Here is a 19,013-nt window from a genome sequence, read left to right as displayed (position 1 = left end):
ACAATAGTATAAGGGGCATGTATGCAGTTTTGATAAATACAGTGAAGGTGAATATGATACTGTTTGTGATACATTTTGCAAAATATGCAGGCTGTTTGGTGCCTCTGGAGCTAACAGTGATCCATGTGAATGGATCACAAGTAGAAGGAACGTTTAGCTATAGAGAATGAAATGGCTATGGCAATCTTTTCCAATTTTTCATTCATGTATGGTTGTCTTCTATCCTAGCCTTTCTTTCTTTGCCATAATTCTCTCCTTTAAAGACTTATTATAAGAAAAAGATAAAGAGGAGAGACCCAACACACATATTCAGTGAAAAATAAGGTGTAAATTTTTTAGACTTAATGGGTGCTTCATTTAAGATTATCATTAAAATGACCAGTCTTTACCTATCAATTTATGAAGTAAGAGCCTGGTGAAAGCCATTATGTAATATTTTCACATGTTTTATATACCACTGGAATTTATTTTCTAATTGCCAAATTCCTAATCTGATTAGATCCTGAGTGGAAACAAAATTAGTATTGGAGAAAAAATAGATAAAATAAGGTTTCATTAACTTTTATGCAAGCCATGGCAGGCTGTATATTTCATGTAAGGTTAATAGAGGAGTGTTTCAGTTCTTTTCCATTTTATCAGAGGCAAACACTTGCTACTTTATCTCCCCATCCCAGGAAACAGAATGGGGTGATATACGCCACAAGTCTAGTTATAAAAGAAGCTCTTGAAAATAAGGTCTTCTAGTTGAATTGACCAGAAATGAGTCAGATAACAAAGTCATGGTGATGAAGCCATAAATGGCATCCACATTGCTACCACGGTTTCCAGAGAATAAAATTCTTATCGTGTTACCAAATGTGACTGGTTTGTAAGTCTGCCCTATGGGTGCCTCTGTAAAGTAGTATATTTTTACTAAATTGTTTCCAACTTGTTTCATTCATTCAATAAATATTTATTGAGCCCCTATTATGTGTCAGACACTAACTGTTTCAGGTGCAGGTGATGCAGCAGTGAGAAAAAACACTGAAGTCCCTGCCGTCAAGGAAATCAGAGCTGTTTATGTGAATTACAATTGTAAACACAGTCACCCTTCTATATTAAAATGTGCTTCTTAAATATCCTGATTTTTAAGAGTTTCAGAAGTGATTTTTTTAAATATATTTATTTATTTATTGGTTGCGTTGGGTCCTCGTTGCTGTGCGGGCTTTTGTCTAGTTACGGCGAATGGGAGCTAGTCTTCATTGTGGTGTGCGGACTTCTCATTGAGGTGGCTTCTCTTGTGAAGCATGGGCTGTAGGCATGTGGGCTTCAGTAGTTGTAGCACATGGGCTCAGTAGTTGTGACTCCTGGGCTGTAGAGTGCAGGTTCAGCAGTTGTGGCGCAGGGGCTTAGTTGCTGCATGGCATGTGGGATCTTCCTGGGCCAGGGATAGAACCCGTATCCCCTGAGTTGGCAGGTGGCTTCTTAACCACTGCACCACCAGAGAAGTCCTCAGAAGTGATTTTAAACTTAATAATTAAGAAGATGAAATGATAGGGGATGAAGTCACGTCGTAAGAGTCAATTAAACAAGTTCAAAAGCAGGCCCATTTTTGAACACAAGAAAGAGAACTCACATTTAGAAATAACAAGAGCTAACATTTAGAGCACTTGATATGCTCTAGATACTTTGGTCAGTACATTATATCCATTATCTTATTTAATCTTCACATCTCCCTATATAAGTGGTACTGAATTATGATCCTCATTTTATGGATGAGGACACTGAGCTTAGACTAACTAAATGTCTTGTGCAGTGTAATCCAATCTTGTTTGATAGCATAAACAAGAAATGAACAAACACAAAAATAAAGCAATCTGTCTCCTACCTTAACCTCTATGGAGGAGTTCATCCAACTTGGCAGGAGGAAAGAGAAAAGATTAGATAACCAACACAGACTATGAATGCAAGACTGAGAATCAAAAAAAAATGATAGATTTTAGAAAAATTCAGGGATCTTATTTCCCTGAAATAAGTGGTTGATCCTTTTTTTTTTTTTCCTCCTCCTCTGATGAGCAGAGGTTGTCACAACTCTCTAATCACAAATACAAAATCACAGGAAGTCCTGTATCTTTAAGTCACTACTCAATGGAGGGAATTTATCAGCCTTTGCTGTAAGGATTAGCCACAATCCAAGTGCCCTTGGATACATGAGTCTTCAAATGGTGATTCCAGACATTCCGTTCAATTACTTGCTATTTCTTAGTTTCTGAGGACATTTAAATGTTTTTTCCTGAATTTGGAAAAGTTAAGACAGAGAGACCTTTGTGTTTTTCTCTCTTCTAGGAATCAAGATTTCTGTAGGGAAAAAAACAAAGAAGGAGACAGTAAATGCAAAGTGGTTTATATGCTTTTTCCTGTAATAAAATCTCATTTCACTGGATCTTCAGTGGAAATCTTTCTCCATTCTGGTATGAGGGGAATGTTGGCATCTGTATTTCTGCTAGGTACAGTCTCCAGCTGTTTGTTTACTTTTCTGACTTGGGGACTTGTAGAAGTTATCTCTGTTGTAGAATTAACAAGTAACCTCACAATGAAAAGTATTTCTGCAGTGTTTCTTGAATAGTTCTTCAACCATGGCAATGTCCACGAGCGGCTAGGAGTGTTAGGTACTATTCCATTGCCACTTCTGGGTTGTGCTTTGGAATCTTTGGACTCTGAGTTTCTTATGTGGCTCTCCAGAAAGTGAGGTTTGGGGACCAAGGCAAGATCAGCATGTGGAACCCCCAAGGGAGGGTGATTCTTCTATGTCTTCAGATAGCATCATCAACAACGAAAGTGAATGAGTCAGACAGTCAGTTGGATCACAGATATTTATCAGTTGCCTCCTATGTGCCAGGAAAAGGGTATAGAGTAATCAAAAAGACAGATACAGCCCCAGGGAGGCTCTAATCTAGTGTGAAAGACCAACATGAAATAAATGACTTTGGGTCAACATTAACAGTCTAAGGTAACCCAGATATTAGTTATTTCTATATATGGAATAAGGACCAATGATTTCTTCTCACTCACCCTAAAGAAGTCACTTGTCCCAAAGCATATATTTTACTGAAAATGATGAGAGAGATTTTTACCTCACAGGATACACCATTTTACTCCAAATCTCCGTACTTGATAATGTATCTCTCCAAGTTTCTCATAGCCACACAGCCACAAGTTTCCTCTCTCTTTTGACTCTTCTCTAAACCTCTTTAGCTCCAGTCCTCCCTTTCCAGGTCTTTCCTTGAATCCCTTCTTTCCTTTCTTAGGTAGAACAAATTAATTGTCTCAGCTCTTTCCATCTTGCATAGCTGCAATTAAAAATTGACTTAGCAAGCAGCACACTAACCAATTACCAGGATTTTTTCTCAGGGGAATATTTATGTAATTTTTACTTCCTTACATACCTACATGTCTCCACCCACTGTAGTGCCTTCTTCACTTCCACCCACTGCAGTTTCTCCTCTTTGCAAAGTGTTCCCAATTGGTTGGAAAGTTCCCAACTGATATTTTACATGTCCTTACAAAGCACTGTCAATCACCAGGTGATATCCTCTATCATTTTGTTTCTTCTGTTTTAGCCCCCTGTGGTTTTTTCATCTATTGTGGGTACATTTGATGCCTACACAGTCACATGAAGGGGTCTTGGCTCTGCCTTCAGGGTTTTCAGCCAGGTGCCCTCCTTTCAGACATAGCTGCCAGTACCATCGCCCTGCTAATATTCTTGAGCCCTAAAAGTGCCAGAGCAGAGCCATACAATATGGTACCCCTAGGGTATAGAATATAGTCTAAGAATGTATTCATAGAATATGTACTGAATGACATTGTGTTTAGTATGCAAGGAGGGAGAATGCTTTCCCACATAAGAGATCATAGATCTTGGGCAATTAACCTCTATATGCTGTAATTTTCTCATCTGCATAAAGGGAATAAAATGCATAATTATGGGGGTACTATAACTATTAAATGAGGAAAGTAATTTTTTAAGGGTTAAAAATTTATGCATTATTGGCTCTTGATCGGAGAGGTCTTGAGCCCCCCGGTCCCACTTTTCTCTTCAGTCTGTGTCTGTGTCTTCTTCAAGCTTGCGGTACCCGTCGCTCACCTCGAGTCGCCCAGCTGGTCTCGGCACTCTGTTCAATATGGTGGCCGCTAACCACAAGTGGCCACAACGCTCTGGAAATGTGACTCATCTCCTCTCTTTGGACTCCTTGTAATGTAAGAGAATTAAAAACTGTATTATTCTCGAGAAAAAGATGGCGGCGAAGTAGAGAGACGTGGAGTGCATCCCTCTCCACAGATGCATTGGGAATGCACGGAAGGACGCAGTCATTCCCACAGAGAACCAGCTGAACACCAGCAGACGGCCTCGGACACCAGAAAGGACTGCGGGGAACCTGACATAGCCGACTGAATATTCGTCTAATCCAATACTTGGACATTAGTCTGAGGCTTGGACAGTCTTCTATAAACACCTCTATCACCAGGACAAGCAACCCCAAAAGCTTGGACAACCATGAGGAAACAAAGAAACACCATGCAGGCAAAGGAGCAGGAAAAAAACCCACAAGACCAAATAAATGAGGAGGAAATAGGAAAAATGCCTGAAAAAGAATTTAGAGTAATGATAGTAAAAATGATACAAAATCTCGATAACAAATTAGAGAAAGTACAAGAAACAGTTCATAAGAACTCAGAAAAACAAACAGCAATGGATAACAAAATAACTGAAATTAAAAATACTCTAGATGCTCTAACCAGCAGAATGACTGAGGCAGAAGAACGAATAAGTGAGTTGGAAGATAGAATGGGAGAAATAAACGCCACAGAGCAGGAAAAAGATAAAAAAATAAAAAGACTAGAAGACAGCCTCAGAGACCTCAGTGATAACCTTAAACGTACCAACATTCGAATTATAGGCATCCCAGAAGAAGAAGAAAACAAGAAAGGGTCTGAGAAAATATTTGAAGAGGTTCTAGTGGAAAACTTCCCCAACATGGGAAAGGAAATAATGAACCAAGTCCAAGAAGCACAGAGAGTCCCATACAGAATAAACCCAAGGAGAAATACACCAAGACACATATTAATCAAACTAACCACAATTCAACACAAAGAAAAAATATTAAAAGCAGCAAGAGAAAAGCAACAAACAACATATAAGGGAAAACCCATCAGGATAACAGCTGACCTTTCTACAGAAACTCTGCAGGCCAGAAGGGAATGGCAGGATATACTGAAAGTCCTGAAAGAGAGAAACCTACAGCCAAGAATACTCTACCCAGCAAGAATCTCATTCAGATTTGAGGGAGAAATCAAAAGCTTTCCAGACAAGCAAAAGTTAAGAGAATTCAGCACCACCAAACCAGCCTTACAACAAGTGCTAAAGGAACTTCTCTAAGTAGGAAACACAAGAAAAGGAAAACACCTACAAATACAAACCCAAAACAATTCAGAAAATGGTAATCGGAACACACATGTCAATAATCACTTTAAATGTAAATGGATTAAATGCTCCAACCAAAAGACACAGACTGGCTGAATGGATACAAAAACAAGACCCTTCTATATGCTGCCTACAAGAAACCCACTTCAGACCAAGGGATACATATAGACTGAAAGTGAAGGGATGGAAAAAGATATTCCATGCAAATGGAAGTCAAAAGAAAGCTGGAGTAGCAATACTCATATCAGACAAACTGGACTTGAAAGTAAAGACTATTAAAAGAGACAAGGAAGGGCACTACATAATGATCAAGGGATCCATCCAAGAAGAACATATCACAATGGTAAATATCTATGCCCCCAATATAGGAGCACCTCAATACATAAGGCAAATGCTAACAGCTATAAAAGGGGACATCGACAGTAACACAATTATAGTGGGAGACTTGAACACCCCACTTACATCAATGGACAGATCATCCAAACAGAAAATAAATAAAGACACACAAGCTTTAAATGACACATTAGACCATCTCGACTTCATTGATATTTATAGGACATTCCATCCAAAAACGACAGACTACACTTTCTTCTCAAGTGCACACGGAACATTTTCCAGGATAGATCACATCTTGGGTCACAAATCAAACCTCAGCAAATTCAAGAAAATTGAAATCATATCAAGCATCTTCTCAGACCACAACGCCATGAGACTAGATATCAATTACAGGAAAAAAACTGCAAAAAATACAAACACATGGAGGCTAAACAATTCACTCTTAAACAACCAAGGAATCACTACAGAAATCAAAGAGGAAATCAAAAAGTATCTAGAAACAAATGACAACGAAAACACAACAACCCAAAACCTATGGGACGCAGCAAAAGCAGTTCTAAGAGGGAAGTTTATAGCAATACAGTCCTACCTTAAGAAACAAGAAAATGATCGAATAAACAACCTAACCTTACACCTCAAACAACTAGAGAAAGAAGAACAAAGAAACCCCAAAGTGAGCAGAAGGAAAGAAATCGTAAAGATCAGAGCAGAAATAAATGAAAAAGAAAGGAAAGAAACCATAAGAAAAATAAATAAAACTAAAAGCTGGTTCTTTGAGAAGATTAACAAAATTGATAAACCATTAGCCAGACTCATCAAGAAAAAAAGGGAGAAGACGCAAATCAACAGAATTAGAAATGAAAAAGGAGAAGTCACAACGGACACCTCAGAAATACAAAACATCATGAGAGACTACTACAAGCAACTATATGCCAATCAATTGGATAACCTGGAAGAAATGGATACATTCTTAGAAAAATACAATCTTCCAAGACTGAACCAGGAAGAAATAGAAACCATGAACAGAGCAATCACAAGTACAGAAATTGAGGCAGTGATTAAAAATCTCCCAACACACAAAAGCGCAGGGCCAGATGGATTCACAGGCGAATTCTATCAAACATTTCGAGAAGAGTTAACACCTATCCTTCTGAAACTCTTCCAAAATATTGCAGAAGGCGGAGCACTCCCAAACTCATTCTACGAGGCCACCATCACCCTGATACCAAAACCAGGCAAAGATGTCACAAAAAAAGAAAACTACAGACCAATATCACTGATGAATATAGATGCAAAAATCCTCAACAAAATACTAGCTAACAGACTGCAACAGCACATTAAAAAAATCATACACCACGATCAAGTGGGGTTTATCCCTGGGATGCAAGGATTCTTCAATATACGCAAATCAATCAACGTGATACATCATATCAACAAATTGAAGGATAAAAACCATATGATCATTTCAATAGATGCAGAAAAAGCTTTTGACAAAGTTCAACATCCATTTATGATAAAAGCTCTCCAGAAAATGGGCATAGAAGGAAATTACCTCAACATCATAAAAGCCATATATGACAAACCAAAAGCCAACATTGTTCTCAATGGAGAAAAACTGGAAGAATTCCCTCTAAGAACAGGAACAAGACAAGGGTGTCCACTCTCACCACTGTTATTCAACATAGTTTTGGAAGTGTTAGCCACAGCAATCAGAGAAGAAAAAGAAATTAAAGGAATCCAAATTGGAAAAGAAGAAGTAAAATTATCACTCTTTGCAGATGACATGATACTATATATAGAAAACCCTAAAGACTCTACCAGAAAACTGCTAGCACTCATTGATGAGTTTAGTAAAGTAGCAGGATACAAAATTAATGCACAGAAATCTCTTGCATTCCTATACACTAACAACAGAAGAGCAGAAAGAGAAATTAAGGAAACTCTCCCATTCACCATTGCAACCAAAAGAATAAAATACCTAGGAATAAACCTGCCTAAGGAGGCAAAAGATCTGTATGCAGAAAACTTTAAGACATTGATGAAAGAAATCAAAGATGACACAAACAGATGGAGGGATATACCATGTTCCTGGATTGGAAGAATCAACATCGTGAAAATGACTGTACTACCCAAAGCAATTTACAGATTTAATGCAATCCCGATCAGATTACCAATGGCATTTTTCACAGAACTAGAGCAAGAAATCTTACGATTTGTATGGAAACGCAAAAGACCCCGAATAGCCAAAGCAATCTTGAGAAGGAAAAATGGAGTTGGTGGAATCAGGCTTCCTGACTTCAAACTATACTACAAGGCCATAGTGATCAAGACAGTATGGTACTGGCACAAAAATAGAAAGGAAGATCAATGGAACAGAATAGAGAACTCAGAAGTAAGCCCAAACACATATGGGCACCTTATCTTTGACAAAGGAGGCACGAGTATACAATGGAAAAAAGACAGCCTCTTCAATAAGTGGTGCTGGGAAAGTTGGACAGCAACATGTAAAAGAATGAAATTAGAACACTTCCTAACACCATACACAAAAATAAACTCCAAATGGATTAAAGACCTACATGTAAGGCCAGACACTATCAAACTCCTAGAGGAATACATAGGCAGAACACTCTTTGACATACATCAAAGCAATATCCTTTTGGACCCACCTCCTAGAATCATGGAAATAAAATCAAGAATAAACAAATGGGACCTCATGAAACTTAAAAGCTTTTGCACAGCAAAAGAAACCATAAACAAGACTAAAAGGCAACCCTCAGAATGGGAAAAAATAATTGCCTATGAAACAACGGACAAAGGATTAACCTCCAAAATATACAAGCAGCTCATGCAGCTTCATACCAAAAAAGCAAATAACCCAATCCACAAATGGGCAGAAGACCTAAATAGACATTTCTCCAAAGAAGACATACAGATGGCCAACAAACACATGAAAAGATGCTCAACATCACTAATCATCAGAGAAATGCAAGTCAAAGCCACCATGAGGTATCACCTCACACCAATCAGAATGGCCATCATCACAAAGTCTGGAAACAACAAATGTTGGAGAGGGTGTGGAGAAAAGGGAACTCTCCTGCACTGCTGGTGGGACTGTAAGTTGGTACAGCCACTATGGAAAACAATTTGGAGGTTCCTTAAAAAACTACAAATAGAACTACCATATGATCCAGTAATCCCACTCCTGGGCATATACCCAAAGAAAACCATAATCCCAAAAGAAACTTGTACCATACTGTTTATTGCAGCACTCTTTACAATAGCCAGGACATGGAAGCAACCTAAATGCCCATCAACAAATGAATGGATACAGAAGATGTGGCATATATATACAATGGAATATTACTCAGCTCTAAAAAGGGATGAGATGGAGCTATATGTAATGAGGTGGATAGAACTACAATCTGTCATACAGAGTGAAGTAAGTCAGAAAGAGAAAGACAAATATTGTATGCTAACTCACATATACGGAATCTAAAAATGGTACTGATGAACTCAGTGACAAGAACAGGGAAGCAGATACAGAGAATGGACTGGAGAACTCGAGGTATGGGAGGGGGCGGGGGGTGAAGGGGAAACTGAGAAGAAGCGAGAGAGTAGCACAGACATATATATACTACCAACTGTAAAATAGTCAGTGGGAAGTTGTTGTATAACAAAGGGAGTCCAACTCGAGGATGGAAGATGCCTTAGAGGACTGGGGCAGGGAGGGTGGGGGGGAATCGAGGGGGGGGGCGTCAAGGAAGGGAGGGAATATGGGGATATGTGTATAAAAACAGTTGATTGAACCTGGTGTACCCCCAAAAAAATAAAATAAAATAAAATAAAAAAATTTATGCATTATTATTGTACCATGTTCTTCTAATTCATTCTTTAAAATAACTTTGGCTTCATCCTGACTCTAGGCAAACTCATCCAGTAAATGCAACAAATGTGGCCAGTCATATAGTAGTTAGATACTAAGTATTTAATTAGCTCATTCACTCATCTTTTAATTCTTTCATTCCTTCAACTGAAGTGCGTATTAAGCACTGGAGAATCAATGATGACAGTGAGGAGATAGATGACTTTATGAGCTCACAGCTAGAGGGGATACAGACTAAAAAAAGAAATAATTAGAAAGCAGTGTGAGAAGTGCCATTATGGAGATAAGAAGAGAAGGTTATTGAAATACATCAGAGAAAGCCAATTATTATGCCTAGAGAAATTAAGGAAGCTTCACAAAAGAAGTAGTAAAGACTTGTTCTTAGGACAGATTTAAGGCCATCATTTCTCATATAAGTGGTGTTCCCTGTCCCACTGGAAATTTCTGGATGGGCCTAACATTTCTTGGAACTATTGTAGATATCAGAATCTTAAAGCATATACCTCCTTATTCCAGAGATCTGATAATGCAAATAAAATACAAAGATACAAGACTTTCAAGATTAAGCTACCTTAGTATTCAGTTGAATAAAATTATTAATTCTTTAGAACATTTTAAAACTTTTTTTGAGGTGTGGTAGAGGAAGTAAAAAAATATGGCTTGTTTTTCATGTTACTTCTTAAATTCTAAAGTCTTCTAAATTGCATCATTTCTGAATAATCAGGAACAACAACCAACCAATCTGCTACTGGTTAGATTCAGTGCCTGAAAGCATATAGTTTTTAAGCATGTCATTAGGATCTTCTAATGCACCCAGTGTCTCCTCAGCTGAAGTCCCAAAACATATAAGTCCATTTTGCATGTTCCTGTTGTTTTCCAGTTGCCTAAAATTGATTGTGAGACTTTTTTCTGGATTGACATCAGTACTCCCAGTGTTATGTTTTATTGTTTATTTTTCTGGAAAATAGGTCAGTCTCTCTCCTACTGTTTCTCTGCCCCCTCCTTTTTAAAATTTTTACCTTTCTTAGTCGTCGACTATTCCCTTAGGAAGTTGTGCATTCCTTATTTTCATTTGTTCAGATTGGTAAAAGTTTAAAAGAACAAGCACATGTAGTTACACCCAGACAGACAGATGGACACACACAGACACACAGACACACAGACACACACACACACACACGGAAGAACAGATTTTTAACAATCTTGGTTGTTATCAAAATAGGAGCATTTTAATAGGGATCTCACTACTCCCTTGTGTGTCTTCTGCCAATTTTCAGCTGTATTTAGTTCTTAATGAAGCACTAATAGGTGTTGGTTTTGGACTCTTTTCTTTCCAGGGATGATTTTTGAAACAAGCAATGTTGGAAAATGTTCTCAGACAGTCTGTGCTCTGCCAGTGCACTTTGTGGGCCCTTAAAAACTCAATTTCATGGGTTACCTGTCACTTTGTATGTTTTTTTTTGAGGGGGGGGTGCAGAAAAGGATTAAATCACTTTGGTGGTATAAAATGGCTTTTAATTAGTTCTTTTTCTTCTAAGTATGAACTTTTAACCTGCTCTAGGACTCTGAATCAGTGCAGCTGGAACCCTTTTGGAAGCCTTTTGGCTGGTGTGGGATTAGAATAGGATTGGAATCAGTTGGCCAGAGTTCATATATTGGCACCATCACGTGCTAGCTATGTGACTGGTGACCGATGAGCCTTTCTTTGGTTCAGTTTTCATATTGATAAAAATAAGATCAAAGGTAATATCCATGTCTTAAGATTTTGGGGATAATTAAATGAGATTGTGTGTAAGGAGTGCTTAGCATGGGCCTGGAAAGTAGTAAGCTCTTAATAAGTGTCATTTTTATTATTGCATGTGAGTGACATAGCCAACAAGGAGACATACAGCATCAGAAAGAGGCTGCAAAGGCAGTTCAAAGACTATCGCTATATTTGGTATTACCTGCTTCCGTATCTGGCAGTTCAGAAATTTGTTATTTGGTGTGAAAAGGACTGATAAATCTCAGCACACTTTTTCCCCCAAGTAAATGACATTTTTTCTGGAGTTTGTTTTGCCCTCTCCTCTAACTTCTCTCCACGCGCCAGTCTCTAACCCCTGCAGCCCTTTATCCAGTGTTCTGCACCTCCAGTCTAGAGCATGAGAGTCAACATCTGTCGCTTCCGCTTTCACACCATGACTGCAGTTGGAAACTCCATTCCTCAAAATCCCTCCCAGTTCTTGGTGAAAGCCCCTGCCTGTAATTCATGTTTTCCACACACACTTAGTAAAGATCTCAGTGCTGTAAAATTAATTCTATAATTATCACCTGTTCTTTATATTCAAATGTGTGTTCAAATGTTTACACCCTACATTTAAGAAATCACCTTCTGATAATTTTTAATTTTTATTTCTTACTTAATAAAAGTACAAAGATTTCTCCCATACAGCCCTTTGCTGTCTCATTAGCACACCTGATATGTTGGTTCTCAGTTTTTCTATACAGCCACAGGAGAATGTATGTAGAACTTCCATACCAGCATTAAAGATAGCCATAGCAACACCAAAGATGTCCTGTGAAATATATGATTAGGATGTACCACAGGAATTAATAATTCTCAGGCCACTGTCTTAAATTGTAACCACACCGTTTTTGTAAGGAAGTTTCTCAGTTTATGCACACAGAACACACAGGGCTACATTCTAATCGGGGAACCAGTTTTATTTAAAATTTATATCTCAGAAGGTACTTATTCTACTTAATATGCATATGCTATATTCCTTTGAGTGACGTTATGAAATGTTCTGCTGATTTGACCCTTCCTGAAATTTCCTTAAAGTATAAGTGAATACAGTGAAAGAATACCATCTCTAAAAATGGTTTTAATATCTTTTTCCCCAGAGTAAAGAATAAATTTTAAAAAATTAATTATATAGATTTATCATTCAGTATAACAATTTTACTAGACACTATGCCAGTTTTCTTCTTCAGGTTCCCCAATTAAGTAGAACTTTACAAACACACTGTTAGTTTGCTAGATTTTAGTAGGTCAGCATGCACACCAAGAATGTATTAAGGTGGACTGGTCTACTTATTGATTTGCGATGAATCTGCTAAAGGCTCAAGGCAGTTGTCTGCGGAAGGGGCGGGAGGGCTATACATGATCGAGGCCATGCGTATCTAGCCAATTTGTAAGACGATCCAGCCGCTCCAAGCCATCAGCAATCCTTAGCATAGGGGCACACTCATGCATTCTTGTCAAGTCATCTTGTGAAAGGCTGCCTGCTTCCAGCTTGGCTTGGATGTGCAACCTTAATAAAACTCACTGAGGTCTGGGAGAAAATAGCAGATCTGCAGCAGATAGGGTAGAGGAAAGGGTCTAGAATATGTACAGGCAGCTGAGTCAGGCAGGCTCCACGCTGAACGGTTACACTGAGAGGAAACAATAAATCTCTGCTACTATGCAATAAATATCTCAAGTTTTAACTAAGGAAACTATCTTTACAGTGAAATTTAAAAAATAACATTTTAGAACAAAGCTAACAAATGGCTAGTTTTCTGTGATTCTTCTACAAAACTTTCTCTGAGAGGGAAAAAGTCAAACAAGCAGTTTTACCTGAAATAAAGAACTAGTTTAAAGGTCAGAAGAAAGGAGTTTTGCGAGAGGCACGGAAAGAGTGCTGGCAGTACAATGACAGTTTTCCTCTCCTTTGCTTTCCTCGCTGCTATTCTGACTCACATAGGGTGCAGCAACCAGCGCCGAAGTCCAGAAAACGGTGGGAGAAGATATAACCGGATTCAACATGGGCAATGTGCCTACACTTTCATTCTTCCAGAACACGACGGGAACTGTCGTGAGAGTACGACAGACCAGTACAACACAAACGCTCTTCAGAGAGATGCTCCACACGTGGAACAGGATTTCTCTTCCCAGAAACTTCAACATCTGGAGCATGTGATGGAAAATTATACTCAGTGGCTGCAAAAAGTAAGTGATTGCTTTCGGTTTCTAATTGCACGGAGCCTTCTCTGTTCTTGCACTGCAGCTAACTTAGAGTTCCTTAGGGGGGCATTTGTGTGTTTACCTTTCGCTCCGGGGGGCAGTGTTTGCAAATGCAAGACGGCTCTCTCCCTGTGACTTCCTGGGTGAGCAAATGTTTTTAGGCTTGTGCAAGCCTGTGAATGTGTGTTGGCACCCCATTTGTGTGCCTAACATTGACACATTTTATGACATTTCTGGTTTTCTCTTATTTAAAATTTAGCCTGAGTTTTCTGACTATCAAAACCCAACTTAAAAAAAAGCATGTATGTCTTGAGTAAGTTCGTGAAAAAATAAAATAATCTTGACAGTACTAGTTTAGGATCAAATCAATTTTACACCGTGAAATTTTGTGTAGCTAGGACAGAAAATCATCACCAGATACTTATTTTTAAACCTCTAGTAAAGTTAACGTGAAATGAGAGTAAATACAAAATATGATATTTGATTGGAGAAATTGAATAAGTATATAAAGGTAACAATTTCAGCAAGTAGTAAAGTAGTGAAGGACTGATTTCTGTCATATATTTCTCTGTCTTTGAGAAAAAAATCAGGAAGATGTATTTTAATGTGAACTTATCAGGAAGAGGTTGTTTACACACTGTGAAAGGAGAAATTGAGCCAGTGGTGGCTGTTCCCGAAGACGTGCACCTGCAGATTTGGGCTGAGTACAACATGTAGACTTTGCTGTGTTCCTGAAGTACCTCTTTCCTCAGGACATTGTAGTTATACACAGTGCAATGTGGGAGTCTGAATATCCACATAAATGTTAATATTGAGTATGTATTTAATCCCAATTTATAAAAATCAAATTAAATATTGTATTTAGTTATTTCTCTATAAACCATTTAAAAGTTTTTGTTGAAAATATGCCTATAAAGAAATAACACAGTTTATGCAGTTCATTCCCCCTTTGCTCTCTGTTTAATTGTGTAACAGGTAAGCAGCAGATAGCAAGCGTATTCACATGTCACTGGAAGGGTGGCAGTGTCAGTGTCCCATTTGTGGAAAGCTTCTCCACCAGGGATCTTTGCTAAAAATTCACTTGGTGTGTATGGGTAGGAACACAACCAGTCTAGTCTTCTTTAAGTTAGTCTGTTAACAGAACAAACCCTTTGAGAAGATAAAAGATAGGGAAGGGACAAATGCTCCTTTTTTGTTCCTGTGTGGTCACGCTTACTTAGATCACCTCCTGCTGAATCATGCCAAGTAATAGTTATTTTACTTTTGTCCACTAGGGACTGAACTAAGATCACTGTTATTTTATTTGACAAGTTAACTAAAACTTAGTAGCTTTAGAGTTTACAAACCTGGAATTTTAGTTAGTTTTTCTGTTGTAGATTACAGGTGAAAAAATACTTAGGCAAAATAATAGAAAGCAAACAGAATTCTGTAGTCTTTTGATAACATAGCTTAAATTTCAGGCACTAATTAAATGTAGCTTAAATTTCAGGGAGGGACTAATTACAGCAGCAGTTTATAATAGGATGTTTTCTTTTTCCTTTCACAAAACTTATTTCCAACGTGAACAAATGAATTTGGTTGAATAGCTTATTACTATTCTCAATATACTGCCTATATCATTTTTAATGAGAATCTAATCATTATAAATTAGTCTGGATTCCTTGAGGGAGGTGGAGAGGGAAATTTAGTTCCAAATTGTCTTCAATGAGCTATTCTACCAAAAATGTAATATTTTGTTTGCTTAAAATATACAATGAAAATGGTGATTTAAACATAGTAATGCATTTTTTTTTGTTGCTGTGCAGTTGTTCAGCAGTAACGGTAAATACATGATTTTACTGTGTTTAAATCATGCACAGGCTTTATAGGTTAATGTCTGAAATAAATTTGGTTTTTGTTTGCATTGTTTTTGGTCAGTGATTATGGCATAGTTTTCGGATTATAGCCAATCATAACTATGAAAATGTTCTTTGGTCATTTTGACCCTTGCTAGTGTGAATCAAGCCGAATATATGCTGAAAATGTCCCTGTTGGTATGAGTCAGAGCAGTTTGGCTTGACCATTGTCTGTTTAAATTTGCATATCTTTTGTCATTGTTAATGCAATTGGTTGGAGGATCAAGAAACCAAATAAATGCATTCAGCAAAGAACTTGTTAAAGGCTCTCATAAGTTTCCCTTAATTAGAGGTTTTCCGTATTTCAGGTTCTAAATTCATAGTACTTATTTAGATAATTCAAATGGAAATCTTTCTTATTGTAACCATTTGGTATGCTTAATACTATAATTTGTACTACTTCTATTTTGATTCCCAGTAGTTGTGTTAGGATAAGAAGCTATACACTGCTGAAACAGAGGTTATCAGTGTAAGTATAAATAATTCATCCATTTAATCAAAGCATGTGATTATTATGCAGCTCATGTCATCACTATCAGGAAATTTTTTGATTCAGAATGTGTATTATCAATGCTGGAAGCAGCTTGATGTTGATTTATGTTAATCTGTTACCTTCCTTGATATTTGGTAAACTGGATTCTTTTAAATATTCTTTAGAAAACCCTGGCTGTCACTATAAGTCACTTTATGAGACTTATACTTTCCAGTCTCATTCCTCAACTTTTCTAGTCTTGCAACTGAATAAGATGATAAGCAGGGTAGGCAGCGGGGCATACGATGTGTTGGTCACTGTAAGTGCTGGAACTGTTATGGCACTGGTCTTTTGATGTGATGGATTTAATTCTAGGAGATCAGCTTTCCTTGATAACTTGTTGATTAACACCAGTATGAGATAGGTTTATAGTATTATCCTTACTTTTCAGATTGGGAAAAGCAATATACATAATTGTTCAAAAATCACGTTTTTATTGGGTGAAACACCTAGACTATATGTCTAGGTTTGACCCTCTTCTACCATACAGCTCTTTTCAGAATTATTAGCAAACCATACCCAGTACCTGAGAGTGACCAGAGTAACAATAAGTACAAAAGGCCTATGTGTCTTTGCCATTTTCTTGTGATTCCTTTCTACCTTTCTATGACACAGAAATGTCTATTGTTTAATGTCTATTCCACATCCCGTGCTTCTTGAACTATTGTTTTCTTTCTCTCATATACCTAAATTTCACAAATATGTGTTTTTAAAATATTCACATTTAAAATATATAATGTTTGGAATTTGGGGGAATGCTTAGAAAGTCTGTTTTGCCTTTGCCAAATGGTGTCTTCTTTTTTTGGTTGAAAGTATGAATACGTTGAGTTAAAAATATGCCTTGTAATAGAGAACAAGGATCTATCTACTATAAATATTTCACACTTGCTCAAATTGATGATTTCATTGTTAATAAGAAATGTAGTTATGAATTGCAACCCAGAATATTTTAATAAATGAAATACTTTTAATGAAGTGCTTGGCTAAATTTTTCTATTGACAGCATTTTTTAACTAACAGCACCCTCTACTTGAATATTGTATTTTTTTTTCAGAGAATTAGTATTTAGCATGCAGTTACCTGAAACATATTAATGGTGATGATAATCTTTTTAAAAGCCCCTGTATTACACATATTAACTCATATTATCATCTACTGCAGTGTGACTTCCATGAGGCCAGTGACCTTGTGTGTTTGTCCAGTGTCATTTCCCCAGGGCTTAGAGTAGTATATCATCCATAGCAGATAGATAATAAATGTTCGTTGATTGCATAAATGGGTACATTGTCTATGTGTTGGAATCTACTTTACTAGGTGCTATTAACATTTTGGATATATACCTTACTTCCCTAAGTAGATTTTGAGTTATCTTTTAACCAAGGACTATGTGGAGGAGGAAGAATAATTTTCTCTCTACCCTTCCGGGTTCATGGCTGAGACCTCTCTATAATAAAAACCATGTTAACAAGAGAAAAACAAACAGAGATTTAATAACGTGTATACCTCCTGTATACATGGGAGATACCCAGGAAAACTGAGTAACTCCCCAAAATGACCCAAGCTTCCACCTTAAATACAGTCTCCAGCTAAAGACAAAAGAAGATGTTGGGTGGGGAGAGCCAGGTTTTCAGGCAAAGCATAGTAAACAAGAGTGTAGTTGTTGTGAAGCTTTAAGTCCATGCCTTCTCCATGGATAGAACTGCTAGAGGTTTAGTATCTTCCTCTTGGTGGTGCAGAGAGTGAGTCACCCTATAAATTTCTCTTGTAGAAGGCTAATTTCTATTTGGTTTTCAGAGCTTTTCCTATGTCTGCTGTTTCTTAAAAATAATCAGCCTGAAATAATCCTTATGCCAAAAAGTCATACTTTGGCATGACAAATTCTGTTCCGCTTCAACAACATCATGAAATTACTTTTGTCCTGATATTAACTAAAAAGATATTTAGTCTAGAGTATGTGATATTAATTACCCAAATTGTATTTAGCCAATGGTCTAGGATCTTCTACAAATTAATTTGTCTCCTTAATTATTCTTTAAGAGTCAGGTATGTTGCCAGTTTCTCCATGAAATGTACCTACACTCCACTTATCCTTAAAGGCTGAGTTCTCCAATGTTATCACGTTGCATGTATCATGTTAGCACGTTGCATGTATCATGTTAGCACTGCATTTCCGTATTGTGTGGCTGTTGTCATTTTCGTTATTTATTTTGAGGGCTGTTTGCCTACTTAGACTGTGAGTCCCTAGAGTGTAGGGAATGTCTCTTTATCCATCTTTGTATCTCCAAAGATGCTTATTAACTGTCTGAACAGTAGTTCTGTTATCATCATAATATAAAAATAAAAAACATCAAGTGCTCAAGTGTGTAGTGCTGGGTATAAAATAAAGCAAATTAAGGGACCTTGCAACTGCTTTCAGATGCTAAAGCTTGCTTCTAAGTTACTTTAGGGTCAGCTAGATCTTCCTGTGGGATGAAAAAGAATTTTATACTTCCATACCAGTAGGCAAACATTTACTGCATTCAGGAGCGGCATATATTTACATACATTTGTGATAATAATATGTGCACATGTGAATCTAAGTAACTAGAACTGACTTCTCATCTATGCATTTTTTTGATGGCTGTGACTATGCAGAACTAAGCCAGAGAGAATGTTCTGTGTTTTATTTGCACATGTGAGGAGATGTCTAGAAAGTGTAAAATGAGCAATCGATACATATGTTTTAAAAAATTTGTCATTAAATTTGAAGAAAATATGCATATATGATTTATGCATAGAAATAGAAAAAAATGGCAATTGCTAAGAAAGGTTAATGGGGATAATTGTCTTTTAAACTCAGTTGTAGAAATTTCTCCACTAAATTCATTTGAGAATAACTCTTGATTTTCTAGCTAAGTAGAGCTCTTTAGTTAATGCCTCTG

At 37.3% G+C, this 19,013-nt stretch overlaps 1 protein-coding gene across 3 annotated transcripts in view; it reads left to right on the top strand.

Moving 5' to 3' along the window:
* Nucleotides 1–13,020: 13,020 nt before the first annotated feature.
* ANGPT1 (angiopoietin 1) overlaps nt 13,021–19,013 on the top strand; it is a 266,903-nt gene continuing 260,910 nt past the window's right edge. Inside the window, exon 1 of one of the 3 annotated variants that reach the window (XM_057736145.1) lies at nt 13,021–13,650. In XM_057736145.1, coding sequence (XP_057592128.1) covers nt 13,354–13,650 — 297 coding nt within the window. In that variant the 5' untranslated portion in view covers nt 13,021–13,353. The remainder of the gene's footprint in view (nt 13,651–19,013) is intronic. The other 2 variants (XM_057736146.1, XM_057736147.1) reach the window with 2 other exon arrangements.

Source organism: Hippopotamus amphibius, chromosome 5, assembly GCF_030028045.1.
Source record: "Hippopotamus amphibius kiboko isolate mHipAmp2 chromosome 5, mHipAmp2.hap2, whole genome shotgun sequence".
NCBI lineage: Eukaryota > Metazoa > Chordata > Mammalia > Artiodactyla > Hippopotamidae > Hippopotamus > Hippopotamus amphibius.
The sequence above is the reverse complement of the archived record's forward strand: the minus strand, read 5'-3'. Positions and strand labels throughout refer to the sequence as shown.